Source organism: Leucoraja erinacea, chromosome 34, assembly GCF_028641065.1.
Source record: "Leucoraja erinacea ecotype New England chromosome 34, Leri_hhj_1, whole genome shotgun sequence".
Lineage (NCBI taxonomy): Eukaryota > Metazoa > Chordata > Chondrichthyes > Rajiformes > Rajidae > Leucoraja > Leucoraja erinaceus.
The window spans coordinates 9398602-9414955 of record NC_073410.1 but is presented as its reverse complement, the minus strand read 5'-3'; the positions used below and the strand labels follow the sequence as shown (position 1 = coordinate 9414955).

At 40.1% G+C, this 16354-nt stretch overlaps 1 protein-coding gene across 3 annotated transcripts in view; it reads right to left on the bottom strand.

The window, feature by feature from the left end:
- The window catches only part of LOC129712985 (serine-rich coiled-coil domain-containing protein 2-like), a 336356-nt gene that overhangs the window by 289363 nt on the left and 30639 nt on the right, over nucleotides 1-16354 (bottom strand). For all 3 annotated transcript variants that reach the window (XM_055661816.1, XM_055661817.1, XM_055661818.1), the window contains exons 3-4: nucleotides 13737-15228; nucleotides 10471-10679 (exon numbers count right to left, since the gene is read on the bottom strand). In XM_055661816.1, the coding sequence (XP_055517791.1) occupies nucleotides 10471-10679; nucleotides 13737-15189 (1662 nt within the window). In that variant the 5' untranslated portion in view covers nucleotides 15190-15228. The remainder of the gene's footprint in view (nucleotides 1-10470; nucleotides 10680-13736; nucleotides 15229-16354) is intronic.

Below are 16354 nucleotides of genomic sequence, written 5' to 3'. Positions count from 1 at the left end.
TAAGGATAAAGGGGAAATCCTTTAAAACCGAGATGAGAAGAACTTTTTTCACGCAGAGAGTGGTGAATCTCTGGAACTCTCTGCCACAGAGGGTAGTTGAGGCCAGTTCATTGGCTATATTTAAGAGGGAGTTAGATGTGGCCCTTGTGGCTAAGGGGATCAGGGGGTATGGAGAGAAGGCAGGTACGGGATACTGAGTTGGATGATCAGCCATGATCATATTGAATGGCGGTGCCATTCAATCCCTCCTCCACCCCCCCCCCCCCAACATATTTGTTGTTAGATGTGTTCTGCATTTTGGAAAATCTCAGCAGTTATGACAACGTCTGGGGAAAAAGAAAGAATCTACATTTCATGTTAGCAACATTCATCAGAACTGGGAAAGAGAGAGATAGAAGTAGGAGAGAAGGTTGGGTGGGATATGCTAACCGAAGGGGACGTCTTTTATAGCGCAAATGGCTTAATGGCAACAGTTCTCAGCATGTTAAGCTCCGTGGTCGGTGTAATGTATTGTTCATGTTAAGGAGGTGGGACAACTACAGCATGCTGAACATGAGAAAAATGTTTATTTCCCACAAATAGTCTGGCCTGCTGGGTATGCCCCAATATGCCAGACTACATATTAGACTATGATGACGAGGAAATGTGTTGTTGATCTGATTCCCTCCCCCCACCACCTCCGCCATATTTATCAGAAAAACTCTGTTCCACCAACACTTAGCTGCAAACTAACTTGTTTCCCTCTGTTTCTCTTTCCACTGATACTGCCTAGCCTGCTTAGTTTTTCTAGCATTTCCCATTTTCTGTTTTTATGTTAGGTTAGCTCAAATTAACCCCAAAACAAACCCTTCAAGTTTAATCATTCACCCTCACTCCTAAACAACCTTGCTTCCCTACATCTCTCACGTACTTCATACTGCAAGTCAGGATGTATAGGGGTTAATTAGACTGTATTGAGAGTAATATTTGTATGAAGTTTTATTGAATCCATTTCCAGTTCGCCTGAGTTTATGTTGATGGTTGTCCCACCCAGTGAAGATGATGCAATTCTGTCCCAGACCGCAAACATAGCTACCATGGTAATCACAATTTCACAGCCCCTGAAGTGCTGGATATATAATGAATGGCTTTAAAATGCAGTTAAATAACAAACATTCTATGTACATCAATTCTCATGTGAAACAGATCTATTTTAGGTGACTGAGGATATGTATAAGACAAATGGAAAGAAGCAGAGGATGATGGTGGAAGGTTGCTTCTAAGCCTGTGACTAGTGGTGTGCCTCAGGGTTCGGTGCTGGGCCTGTTACTGTTTGTCATCTACATCAATGATTTGGATGAGAACATATAGGGGCAAGATGAGCAAGTTTGCTGATGATACAAAAGTGAGTGGTTTTGCAGATAGTGAAGATTGCAGCAGGATCTGGATCGATTGGCCAGGTGGGAGAAGGAATGGTTGATGGAATGTAATACAGAAAAGTGTGAGATGTTGCATTTTGGGACATTGAACAAGGGCAGGACCTACACAGTAAATGGTAGGCCTCTGGGTAGTGTTGTAGAGCAGAGGGATCTAGGAATATAGGTTCATGGTTCCTTGAAGATCAAGTCGCAGGTAGATAAAGTGGTCAAAAAGGATTTGGCACTTTGGCCTTCATCTGTCAAAGTATTGAGTATAGAAGTTGGGAGGTCATGTTGCAGTTGTATAAGACGTTGGTGAGACCGCATTTAGAATATTGTGTACGGTTCGGTGCACCATGTTATAGGAAAGATATTGTCAAGCTGAAAGGGTTCAGAAAAGATTTGTGAGGAATTTGCCAGGACTAGAGGGTGTGAGCTATAGGGAGAGGTTGAAGAAGCTGAGTCATTATTCCATGGAACCCAGGAGGATGAGGGGGGATCGTATAGAGGTGTACAAAATCATGAGGTCTAGAGTCTCGTGCCCAGAATAGAGGAATTGAAGACCAGAGGACAAAGGTTCAATGTGAATGGGAAAAGATTTAATAGGAATCCGAGGGGTAACTTTTTCACACAATGGGTGGCGGGTGTATGGAACCAGCTGCCAGAGGAAGTAGTTGAGGCTGGGACTATCCCATCGTTTAAGAAACAGTTAGACAAGTACATGGATAGGACAGGTTTGGAGGCATATGGACCAAGCGCAGGCAAGTGGGACTAGTGTTGCTGGGATATTGTTGGCCGGTGTGGGCAGGTTGGGCCGAAGGGCCCGTTTCCACACTGTATCACTCTATGACTCTAAATACAAGAGCTTAACTTTTGCCTTGATACTCATATTGCGTTGTAAAATTGAGCTAACCTGACATAAACACAGAAAATGGAAAATGCTTGAAAAACAAACTAGGCCAGGCAGCATCAGTGGAAAGAGAAAGTGTTAATGTTTCAGGTGAGGAACCTTCATCAGACATGAGACAGAAGCAAGTTAGTTAGTGTGGGTGGAACAACGTTTCTCTGATAAAGGGTAGTAATATAGCAGGGGGATCAGATCGGCAACATATTACCTTGTCGTCATAGCTTATATAGTCTGGCATACTGGGACATACCCAGCATGCTGTCCCACGTTCTTAACATTAACAACACATTACACAGACCACAAAGCTTAACATGCAGAGAACTGTTGCCCTGAAGCCATTTTGATTTGTCTTATCAGAGTTGTCCCTTTTGGTTAGCATATCCCACCCAACCATCTCTCCTACTTCTATCGCCTCTTTCCCAGTTCTGATGAATGTTGCTTACATGAAATGTTAATTCTTTCTCTTTCCACAGATGCTGCCAGAACTGCTGAGAATTTCCAGCATTTTCTGTATTTAGTTTAGTTTAGGGATATGGCATTGAAACAAGCTATTTGGTCCATCATGCTAACCATCCATCACACATTCACACTACTGCTATGTTATCCCACTTTCTCATCCCCTCAACATCTATTTCAGATTTCCAGAATGCATAACACATCTGACAACAAATATATGGAGGGCGGGTATTGAAGTTTCATTGAGCTGTGCCAAAGAAATACATTACCATAAAATTTTGCATCTTTAGTTTATTCTTGTCTCCTGTGAGTATTTGCATAAATACATGGTTATACATGAGAAAAGCCTCTAATTTTGGAATTTGATTACAATGGTGCTTGTGTAAACCACTAATTGCATTAAATTTATTTTATCCTTTCACTGCGTGTTAATAAGAAACATTGCAGTAAATTATACTTTCCTCTGGATCCGTATATGTAATCAACTCTAACCACAGATACTATTTACATTGTCTAACTTTGTCTGGAATATCGCTTTCTTTACCAAAAATCAACGTGCAACAATTTAATCGACACAATTTTTTCATTTGCATCCTGTATGTCTGCCCATAGACGATAGACTGTCTACAGTTTTAGACTTTACTTTAGGCTTCAGAGATACAGCATGGATACAGGGCCTTTGGCCCACCGAGTCCTCGCTGACCAGCGATCACCCTGTACACTTGCACTATCTTCCAGGTTGCCCCAGCAATGGCTGCCTCGCCAACAGTCTGTCTGTCCTTTCCTTCGTTGTGTTTTAATTGCATGTGTTAAATGTGTGTTTTTAGTGTTCTTTAGCTTGTTTTATGTAGGGAGTGGAGGTTGGGGGAAACTTTTTCTAATCTCTTACCTCAACGGAGATGCAACTTTTTTCCGTATCGTATCTCTGTCCGCACTTCAGCCTAACATCGAGGAGTTGGCGGCCTTTGCTGGAGATCGACCAGGAGCTCCATCGCAGAAGCCTGCGGACTTACCATCGCGGAGCTCGCGATCCCCTTGCCAGGGGTCGACCTCGGAGCACAAACCATGGGTGCTTGCAGACTTAACATCACGGAGCCCGTGGTCTCTAGTCAGAGACCGACTTCAGAACTCCAAGCCGTGGGAGTTTCGATCGCCCTAACACGGGAGTTTCGATTGCCCCGACGGCGGGAGTTTCGATCGCCCCGACAGCGGGAGAATAAAGAGGAAGAAGATTGGACTTTTTTGCCTTCCATCACAGTAAGTAATGTGGGGAATCCGCCGTGGTGGATGTTTATGTTAGCATTTATGTAGTTTTCTGTCGTTGCTTTTTTTCCGTGTGGCTGTATAGTAATTTGCATATCACTGTGCCTAAATTGGTAAATGTGACAATAAAAGACCTTTGAAACCTTAGATTCAGTTGCTGAGTCTCTTACTGTTTTACAAAACACGACTGAAATTATTTGAGGTGAAAAAATGTGTTGGAATCTGGTTCCGTGAAAACCCATGCAATGATGAATAAAGTGGTATGGGAAAACATATGTTGAGTTTCCTTTCATCAAAATTATTTTCTTTCACTGCTGAAACTAAAATGTATTCTCCTCAGTACATCTACAATTACATTTCAGCAAAATATAAGCAGCTTTCGAGCAAGCCCGGCATCTTAATGGCTTGTAGAGCTACAATGCAATTTTCCCAGGTTTCTGATTTCTCAAATAAACTCATCAGTCTGCTGTAAATTATTCTAGGTAACAAACTGAACATTAATGCACCAGTAATTTTTCTAATCTTCAAACTACAGTTGCAATAAAAAGGAATGCTGTTGTTGTGCATGATTCAATTAATAATGTTAGAGTAAGAAAATAAACAGCTGCTCAATATCAACTTGCACTTGGTAATTATTGGTGTATCTGCACACACAGTTGGCTTGATTATATTTTCATTTGTTGACTTACAAAATAAGATCTAGAATTATTGTGCCCCTCCATAAACTGTTGGCCAAGAAATTCCTTTTCACAGCTTCAGAATATACTGTGCAGTTGACAGTGAGCCACCACATTGAATATATGGTGAAAGGACTCCCACAAAGCTATTAAACAGAAGATTTTAAGGTTTTAGTTTAGAGATACAGCGCGGAAACACGCCCTTCGGCCCACCATATCAGCGCCGACCAGCGATCACTGCACATTAACACTATCCGACACACATTAGTGACAATTTTTACATTTACCAAGCCAATTAACCTACAAACCTGTACGTCTTTGAAGTGTGGGAGGAAAACTAAGATCTTGGTGAAAACCCACGCTGGTCACGGGGAGAACATACAAACTCTGTACAGACAGTACCCGTAATCGGGATCAAACCTGGGTCTCCAGCGCTGCATTCACTGTAAGGCAGCAACTCTACCGCTGCGCCACCGTGACCGCCTTAGACTTTTAAGACTTTGAGTTTTAAGATTTTGATCGACAACAATGATTTTGTCTAATCTCACAGAATTAAATTTCAGTACGTTAAATGCATCTTTCGTAACATAAATACAACAGCTTGGCCACAAGCACAGTTGGTCCTTAAGAAATATTCACATTGCAACCAAAATGTTGCTGAGATGATTGACTTTGTTATATTTACTAAAGTCAACCATTTCAGATATTAGAAACAAAGAACTGCAGATACAGGTCAACAAAAGACGACTCGAAGTGCTGGAGTAGTTCAGCTGGTCAGCAGCATCTCTACAGAACATGGATATGTGAACTTTTGGTTCCTTCTTAAGACTGATTAAGGGGTGAAGAAACAGGACTAAGCCTGACAAGTAATCGGTGGATAGAGGTGAGGGATATTTTTTGATTGTCAAATGGTTGGACAAAGACCAGAGATGAAAAGCCACATTGTCTGGCCTTTGTCCAGCCATCTGCTATCAAACTCCATCCTCCCCTTCCCTTCACCTCTATCCATATATTATTCCCCAACCACCACAACAATCAGTCTGAAGAATGTTCCCAAACCAAAATATTATCTGTCCACAGATAAACACAAAATGCTGTAGTAACTACAGCAGGACAGGCAGCATCTCTAGAGAGAAGGAATGGGTGACATTTTGGATTGAGACCCTTCTATCTATCCATGGTCTGCAAAGATGCTGCCTGACCTGCTGAGTTACTCCAGCATTTGTGCCTTTTACTTTCATTTCAGATATTATATGGACAACTGGCTGATTGGCTGATAACTTAAACCCTTTAGAATGACTGAGATGAATCATTCGTGTACAGCGCTTCCAGTTGAAGATTGTTGTGAACATTTCAGCCAGATCTTTTGCACTGAGGCTAGATTTTGCCACCATTGAGATGGGGATGATTATGCAGCCTCCTCCTTGCTGGCACCGGAAGGGATATAACTTGATATCATCTGCCATTTGTCAGTTTACTTAGCTCTGTTCATAGACTGTTGCTTACATTGCTTAGCCACAATAGAATGACAAATCATTCCTATGTAAGCTGAGACACGACATAGAGTCACAGAGAGTCATAGAACAATACCACTCCATAATCAAAGGCGTAGAACTGAATTAAAGGGACTTTGGCCAAACATGACTTTAATCTTTCCCCTCATGTATGAAAATCTTGTGTGCACTGATGAGTAACAGCTCAAAGCAGCATACCCAAATTAAGGACCAAAATAAGCAAATTACATCGCCTTGCTCCCTAACACATTTTATTTGAATGCAATGCAATGCACTGCATTATGCCCTCAATTTTTAAATGTCACATTTTCGATTTTTATTTTTATGGATTTGCATTGGTAAATCTCTCACTGTACGAGGGTCTCATTTTGTTGCACTAATTATCCCTGACTAATAGCTGCAGATCATTATTTTCAGGTATAAGTGCAGAGTGCAAAGTGGTAAATCAGATTAAGAAAACAGTTTAAAAAAAAACAATGTTATAGAGATATGAAGTACAAGAGTAAGGAAGCTACAATGAATCATAATAAAACACTAGCTCATCCGCATGCAGAGAATTCTACCCATCTGGTCACGATACTTTAGGAAGGATGTGAAGATATTCAAAAGGAAACGCAAGATATTTAACAGTGATTCTAATAAGCAGACAATTAATTCATTGAACTGATGAGATTATGAAGAGATTCAAGAGAGAAAGTAAAGATCATGAGGGCTATGGAAAAAGGAGAAAAAACTGGCTAGCAAAAGAACCTAAGTGAGAAAACAATTGTTTTCACAAGGTTTTTGAATGAAATGAATAATGGTGAAGGTAGATTTAATTTCTGTGTTCAAAACAGAACTGGGTATGTAGCTGAAAAAAAAATTGCTGGCCTATGGGGAGAGGACAAGAAAGTGGGATTGTTCAAATCTTGTTCAGTGCGAACTTGACTGGTCAAATGGCAAATCAACTTATCCCAGTTGCATTTGAATTGTTTACAATTACCAACAAATTGCAAAACAGTCAAGTGATATCCAAAAAACTTGTCTTGACATTGTGATGATGAAGTCAAAAATCTTGTCATCACAATCAATAATTACTGTAAAAACTTTCAAATTTACAAATACACATTTTATTCACCATAAGTAGGAAGGATCATTACTATGGAGCTCCTCAACAATATCTGTTTTTGCCACTGGGTGGCAGAATTAAGTACTTTAAAATGCTAAATGGTTGCCCCATGTTGATCAGTAATTTTATATAAGCATCAAAATGCATAAATACAAACCATATAAACGTATATATACACATTTAAGTAATTGATATCGATGAATGCCTATTGTTATGTATGTGTTTTATAACTTTGAACTCAGATCCTGGGTTAAAAAAGGCTTGTGAGTTCTATTTACTGTTTGAAGAAACTTTAAATTGACCTAACCCCCCCCTATCCCTGCTCGAACTCAGATCTCTGCATGTAATCATATCCGTACAACCAAATAGTCCCCAGAAATCAAGTCTAAACACAGAATTTAAAACAATAATTCACAAAAGGTACTGGAGCACAAAAGCATTCAGTAACCAGACTCCAATGCAAACCAAGCATGAAATAGATTTAAAGTAAGATCTGAAAGAGATTTAAGAACCTAAATCCGTAAAAGAAAAAACTTGCTCTCAAAATAACTTCCCTCATGAGGGTGGGTGAGTGTGAATGAATAAATGTGAGGGTGTGCGCTCCTGTGCTGAGGTCTATGCAGGAGAACATGTAAGAACTTTAAAATATCGTCTTTCACTTTAATAAAAGTGATCATTTTGGCATTGCCTATATCAATTTATTTTAAGACTAAACCAAATGGGACCTGTTGGGCCCCATCCCCCACGCGGGGGGGGGGGGGGGGGGGGGGGTGTGTGCGCAGTGTCACATGGAAGGGCTGGTCACCGAACGTGGTGTCGGCACTCACCCCAGAGACAGGCGCCCCCCCCGGAGCTAATCGCCCCATCATCCGTTCCCCCAACTTAACCATTCACCCAACGCAATATTCCACCACTCACCCATAGCCCCAAACTGCGCAGGCGCGGCTTATTTCCCCTCACCGATAGCCCCCAACAATCCCTCTCCCTCCTCTTCGCCCTCCCTCTTCTCGCCCCTCACCTCCTCCACCTCTCCCTACCTCTCCTTTCCCCTACCTTCAGTCAATCCCTACCACCCTCCATAACCCCTCTCCGCTCCCTACCACCCCAACCCGTTGGGCCCTGTTTCCCCAACGCAATATTCCACCACTCACCCGTTCCCCCAATGCAATCGGTCCTTCCCATGTAGGGGGGAGGCGGGGGTAGCAGTCAGCGCTTCCCAGAGCCAATGAATGGACTCGACTTTTGGGTCAGCGTCGGCGCTCCCTTGAGCCGATCTCTCCTTCCCACGTGGGGGTGGGGGCGGTCAGTCGGCGCTTCCCGGAGCCAATGAATGGACTCGACTTTTGTGTCGGTGTCGGCGTCGGCGCTCCCTTGAGGCAATCAATCCTTCCCATGTGGGGGAAGGGTTGCAAAAAAACTTGCTAGTACTTAACAGAGTTCTGCTGTTTCTTTCTAAGCAACATCAAATTGTTTTCCAATTTAATCAAACTTGATTATATCAGAATGCATATAGAATGTTTAACACATAAAGCATTAAAATCGTGTGCAATCAATAATATTTACTGCTTAATATTAGCTTCAACCTCCCCAAATTATTGTCTCTCCTAGTTCAATTTTACTTAGTTTCCTTTACTACTCCTTTTGTAAAGAAACTGTTTAGTTTGATCAAGTTTCTGATCCTTTGCCTCAATAGCACAGCTTATGCTTCAGTTTATTTTTCTTAAACTCCTATTGTAAAGCACTTCCAACTTTTTTTCCATGTTAAAGATGTTATTAAAAGCTGTTATTTTCTTGGATGCAAACAGTGGTACAAAAGATTTGCTGGCATGCATGCTTGATTCTGCTGCTTAATTGAATCCCTTTGAAAATTGCTTTCTGAAAATAAATCTTCATCACTCCAAGTAAAGTCTAATAAGCTGATCAGAAGATTATTTATTTTGCAGAGAGCATATGAAGACTAATTTAAAAAGTTGCAAATGGAAAACAGAAATATAAATTTCTATAAATATAAATGTTGTGTAAAATGCATACGGTAGAGTTCTATTCCTGTACTCCTGATAAAGTTCTAAATCCTGCAGGCAACAATGGCTTTTAAACACAAAGGGCAAGCAAAGGTCTCTCTCCACACTATAGATTTAGTTTTTAGTTTTAGAGCAGGCCCTTCGATCCACCGGGTCCGTGCCAACCAGTGATCCCCGCACATTAACACTATCCTACACACACTGGGGATAATAAGGAAATAAGTACTTAGAGGATTGGTTTCATTGAAGTTTTCACTGATTTGGGAATAATTGAATAGTAGATTTAATGGTAAATTTAGTAAAAGAGTTTAATAGTAAATTAGTAGAAGAATTTAATAGTAAATTTAATATGTTAATTGGGAGACTGTAGATAATTGGACAAAATTAAAGCCCGCCCACTAAGTAGAAAACTATTTAGCTTATAAAAGGATGGCAAAAATCTGGAATTCTTTCCAACAAAAAGCAGATGGTACCACATTTCGATATTTAAAAAGTTATATCCATAGATAGCTGCCAGCCTAGAGCGCCATAAAACAAGAGGTCAGAGCATGTGGAAAGGGAATGAATTTAGAACTGATAAGACTAACTAGCCCATATCTGACTCTTCACTTCTGAGTCCCAATGTATATTGTTCATCAAAAGATGCAGTTGGTCATTTCCTCCACAAGAGGTCCCAGCTCTGCATTATCATACTCACTACTTAACATGATTCAACTTTTGTTCTAAATGTTAAATGATAAATGTTAAACACAGGATATTGTTTTACCTTTAAAACTGTTCAACATTTTCCTTATATCTTTACGGGGAATCCTTACATGACAAGATCAGATTAACCAAATGTTAACACATAACACTGGAAAGTTCATCAGTGCAGACTTCCATTCCGTTTCAAATCATAAATTCATTTGTCATAATTAATTTAATCCAAAGTGAATTAAGGCTCCACAGAGAGTTTCACTTCGAGTTAATTTTTACCACTTTACATTAACATACATTAAATAACGTGGGGATTTTGCAATATTGTTTTCCTCACCACTTAAAATGTTTATTTGAAGATTTTTGTAAAGAAAGGATTAATGTCTCTGATATCAAAGGAAAGGCCTGCATGCACAACAGACTGTTCTTACCAGGCTGTTCATCTCTGAAGACTCGAGGCTGCCACACTGCTGGACTGTACCAAGTCCCTCCATGCCCTCTTCATCCCACATGTACGTTCCAGCTGAACTACTGGAAGGAGAAAGTTCAAAGGAGGAGCCCAGTGCGTAGTTGGCATCTGGAGACACAAAGTCATTACCTGAGGCATTGGTCTGCGAAGTCTCCAAATCTTTGCACTGGTCTACTCAAAAGACAAAAAAAAAAAATGACAAAGATAATTAATACACAGGAAAATAAACCACAGCTGACAACATCTCATTAAGGCAATATAAATTTTGTCTACTTCTGTAAAAAATAGCACTATAAATTATTTAGCCAAAGTTCAAGATAATGCAGCAATTTAACTCGATGTTGTAAACAAATTTCTGGAAATATGATACAAAAAAGTAACAACTTTATAACTTATCCAAGTAACTTGGTTGGCTATGTGAAGCAACAATATAATTCAATCTTACTTCAGTTTTGAATGAAATTTTGGACAACCAGAAAAAGGAGCAAGAGCAGTTCATTTTGAATGTCTTTATAATGGATTTTGGTGTTTGTGAACAATATCTATAGTAACAAGGCTCCTGTTCATATTGGGCAGGTCAGGACACGTTGTTATTTTATTTTACAAAAACTCTGAGTGACAATTATTAAACAACCTCATGAAATGGAGATTTATATGATGGTTATCCTCTACCGGCAGAATATCAGAAATCGATCAGGAGGAATCGAGAGGTGACGCAGACCAAGATGGGGGGGAGGGAACAGCCGGAGGGGGCAGGGGTACAAAGCAGGAGAATAAAGATAGGCCAAAAGGATTTTTTCCTCATGACCGATGGAACTATCTCTCAGCCTGAACACCCTGTTCACGTTTGGAAACAATCAATATTTTGGGCCTACTTCCAGCTTGAAGAACTCGAATTAAAGTTAGCGGGCAGCCTCTCTCACCTAGAGCAGTGAGTGACACAGAGAAAGACAGTAAATTCTGGGATATGGGGCTTGAGGTGATTCACCATCTCTGGCAAGGCCTGTTTCCATGCTATATCTCTAAACTAAGCTAAATCTGAGAATATGACTATCGAATTGAGCTTTTTCCCCCGTTTCTGCCGTGAGCGCCGGTTTTCAGGATCTTCGTCAACTTTCCATAACAACCCTTTGGATTACTCAGTTATAGCGGACAATCAGCAATAACGGACACTATTCTCCCCACCCCCAATCTTCCCATCATCCGTTATAATGAGGATTCACTCTACCATGGTTTAAGAGGTGACTTGCCACCACCTTCCAGGTTGACTGGGAAAAGGAAATAAATGCTGGCCGTACCAGTGGTACCCAAATCCTGTAAATATTTTTTAGAACTCTCATCGCTGAGATTTCCCACAAGTTTTTGCTAAATAAGTGTACACTGCTGGGACAGCAACTACAGCAGCCAATAAATATTTACATTAAGCTCATCAATAGAGGATTGTTGAGATCATTAAAAGATGAATAAGGAATCAAGGACTTGAAAAAGATAACGTTATTTTCCAGTTATGAAGAGAGAACATCAAGTGAACATATAAATAAAAAAAGATAGAAATAGATTAAGAAACAGCATTATTAAGTACATAGACAGCGGCAAAATGCATGATAGAAGAGAGCACAAAAATATTTGGAAAGGAAAAATTAGTGCTTTTAAAATAGAAAAAAGATAAGCCAAATGTAAGGATAGATTGCGACCATGAATGTAAAGTCACTGACCTATACTGCATGTAAACAGATTATTCAGCCCAATTTGTCCACGGCGACAAAGTTCCTTAACCGAGCTAGTTTCACTTGCCTGTATCTAGCCCATATCCTTCCAAACCACTCCTCTCAATGAACCTGTTCTTAATATCCTATTCGTACACATTTCTAACACTTCCTCTGGCAGTTCATTCCATGTAGACAATAGGTGCATAAGTAGGTCATTCGGCCCTTCGAGCCAGCACCGCCATTCAATGTGATCATGGCTGATCATCCACAATCAGTACCCCATTCCTGCCTTCTCCCCATATCCACTGATTCCGCTATCTTTAAGAGCCCTATCTAGTTCTCTCTTGAAAGTATCCAGGGAACCGGCCTCCACTGCCCTCTGAGGCAGAGAATTCCACAGACTCACAACTCTCTGTGTGAAAAGTGTTCTTCATCTCCGTTCTAAATGGCTTACCATATAACCATATAACCATATAACCATATAACAATTACAGCACGGAAACAGGCCATCTCGGCCCTACAAGTCTGTGCCGAACAAATTACCCTTTAATCTTAAACTGTGGCCCTTGGTTCTGGACTCCCCTGACACCGGGAACATGTTTCCTGCCTCTAGCGTGTCCAAACCCTTAATAATCTTATACGTTTCAATACCTCCCTGTCTGAAATAGTTGTCCCTCAGGGCCCTTTCTCCTCTCACTTTAAACATGTGTCTTCTAGTTTTTGACTCCCCTGCCCTGGGGGAAATATTGCAGCTGTTCACCTTATTTATCTCTCATGATTTTGTATACCTCTATTTTATAAGAATGTGAGGGATAGGAAAGGTATTGCTGGAAACCTTGGAAAACAAGTTCAGTGCATGAATCCTCACAGACAACAGAGGCAGGACCTTTCCTTGCCACAATTTACAGGAGGATTTGAACTCTGGAATCAAGATCACTTTGTAAATTTGTAGTTGATACCAAATCGGAGAGTGAATGGGAATGCAGGGAAGGAGTCACTATCAAGAACAACTGCAACAATGCTGTCATGGAATGAGCAGTTACTGATCCCATGGGTGACAAATGGGTTAATCTTAGCAAACACACCACATAATTACAATTGCACATGATTTCAACACCATCATAAACTGAGACTCTGCAACATGCTCATGCCTTTTTTTAATAAAGTTATGAGCCCTATTATTCAATCAAATTTCTGGCCAAGAATGTTAAATAATGCAAGGTGAATAAAACCATAACACATGTTACTAAACTCTTTGCTCTAAATTAAAACAGTTTAGAGATAGTCCCGGATGTAAAAAGACCATCATTTAAAGATGCTATCTTGAACTGTGGCTGATGCAGTGGTAGAAATGTCAACCAGCACAAGTACATTCTGCATATGTCACTAGTTCAACATAACATTTAATATTTAAATGCCACCAAGACACAAGTACAATCAAATGCATGCATGCTTAAACATTAGTCACTCTTATCCAAAATATAAATAAACCAACATTTAATATTAATATCTCACGCACCAGGCAATCCAGTATCCAGCCATTCTGCGTCTGCATATGCTGAAATTAATGTTTCCTCAATTCCTTCTGACGACATAGCTTCATTAGGAATGTAAAGATCATCAGCTATTTCTGTGGAAAGAGAATTGTCGCTGTCCACAATTTCGAAGGATTCAGTACCTGAATGAGGTAACTGTTCGCTATTAATTATATCACAGTTGGAGTAAATTGATGAGATGACTACCTCTGAATCATCAATATCATTGGCAGAAAATGATTGAAATTCTTCATTGTCTTCATGTTTAGTCTTCTCACCTATGGCATTATTTTCTAACAAATTATCAGCAACGCATTCAAGATCTACATTTACAGTATTTGGACCACTTTCCTCAATTGTTGGAATTCCACAAGTTTCCTCGATGGTATCAGATAATGGATTTACAGTGCATGTTGTTCCTAAAGTGGTCAACCTCCCACATTTAATTACTGAAGATTGTGTCATCTTGGGAGCAGAAGCAGTGATGTAAAATGAAGATGTGGGGCAAGTAGGAAGCTGAGACTTTTTCAAGACAGATGATGGTGTTTGTAAGCTTGGTCTACTAAAAGCACTTTTACTAACTGATTCTCCTGTGCCTGAGCTATCGGTACCCCTTGGACTGCCATAGCGATAAATATTTGATCTCAAAGGAAGACTCGTCCTCATTTGCTGTTTCAGACAAGGTCTAGAAACATCTGCAGCCTTTGAAAAAGACAAAGATCGTGGTATTACATCCGAGCCACAGGAGTTACTTCGTGTGGAATACGAAAAGCTCTGGGACCTAACAATGTTCTCTTCAGTTAAGTTCTTCAAGCTTTCTGTGGATTGGTCAAGACTCCCTTTTGAACTGCTTGATGTTGAGAAAGTCTCTTCTTGTTCAGTCACCTTTCCGGCTGCTGTTTTACGAAAATGACCAAATGACTGTGACCTTGAGATGTGAGATGCGAATGGCTTTCCCAATACTTTCCCATGGTTTCCTCTGGAAGAATGATTTAAGCTAGTGACAGGCAATTTATTTTCTTTTACGCAAGGTACAACTTGATGCTGCTTTTGATGGCTGGTTACTGCAGTAGATTTACTCTTAAAGCCCAAGTCTGTGTGATCTTTAACAAAAGGAACTTTAGAATAAAAGTTTCTCTCAACTTTAACATACTCTTCATTAGTAACAGTGCAAGACAATGGTGCAGCTGGACCTTTTGCGCCTTGTCCACTACCTTTAGTTTTACCAGACTTCTTCCAGTTGAAAGCAAATGCACCCATACGAGCAGTTCCGTTCTGCTTGGAGTCAAGTTTTGAACCACTGGAAGCACTGACATTGCGAATACATCCTCCATTTGATACAGGCTGAGGAAGAGTCTCACTTAATTTAGAGGTTCCACCACCAAACTTGGGCAATCTCGAAACAGAGGTAGGTTTGCTCTGTGTTTTTCCTTCCATTAGCTAGCAGACACCTCCACTTCCCAAGATACTTGCAATCTACAAGGCAAACACAATTAAATAAATTGATTTTAAGAAAATATAATTTACCCTGCCAGTACACAACAGCATTAACAATTTAACCTGCGGTCTTCTTGTTATGAAAAATATCCTATTGATTTGATAATTCACTGGAATACACAATTCTATTTTTCTCTTGTCTCTTGAGACAAGTGATCAATCAATCAATCAACCAACCTTTATTGTCATCTTGCAAAGCAACAGTTGTACAGTGCAAAATGAGAAGACGTTTCCCAGGGAATACCAGAGCATCGCACATAAAACTTAAACATTTCACACATAAATAAAAACAATAAAAACAATCCAGTCCCTGATAAAAACAATACGAATAGTTAAAAAGTGCAGGTAAAATACAGCAACATTAAAATACACGTAAATTTTCCAGGGCTGCTGATTTAAGTGGCCAGTGCCAGAGTTGTTATTAAATTGTCAGTGCAAAAAAGCAGCAGAATCAGGTGGAGTGAAACAAGAGACAAAAGCATAAGCTAACATGATAAAACTTTGTTAAGCACTTTGCCATCTTCCTTGTAAAAAATAAATCATAGAAGGCATCAACTGCCATAATTGAGAAATATTTGAGTTGGCTTCAGGGACATTGAGTGAGCAGAAAGAAGCAACATGAAATTCCCATCTGTAGATAGAGATACGAATAAATCTTAGTGCTGACTTATCCACCAAGGTTAGCCAAATTCATTACTCTTCATTGAGAGCTCCTGGGACCATGAAGGCTCAGCTGACTTTTCTGTTCCCTTACACTTTTTCCCAAAAATCAACTTGGTGAATACCTACTGAACTAACTCAAATACAAGCATATCTCATAAGTGATAGGAGCAGAATTAGGCCATTCTACTCCGTCAAGTCTACTCCGCCATTCAATCATGGCTGATCTCTCTCCCTCCTAACCCCATTCTTCTGCCTTCTCCCCATAACTAATCAAGAGTCTATCTATCTCTGTCTTAAAAATATCCATTGACTTGGCCTCCACAGCCTTCTGTGACAAAGAATTCCACTGATTCACCACCATCCGAATAAATAAATTCCTTCTCATCTCTTTCCTTTAATTCTGAGGATATGACCTCTAGTCCTAGACTCTCCCACTAGTGTA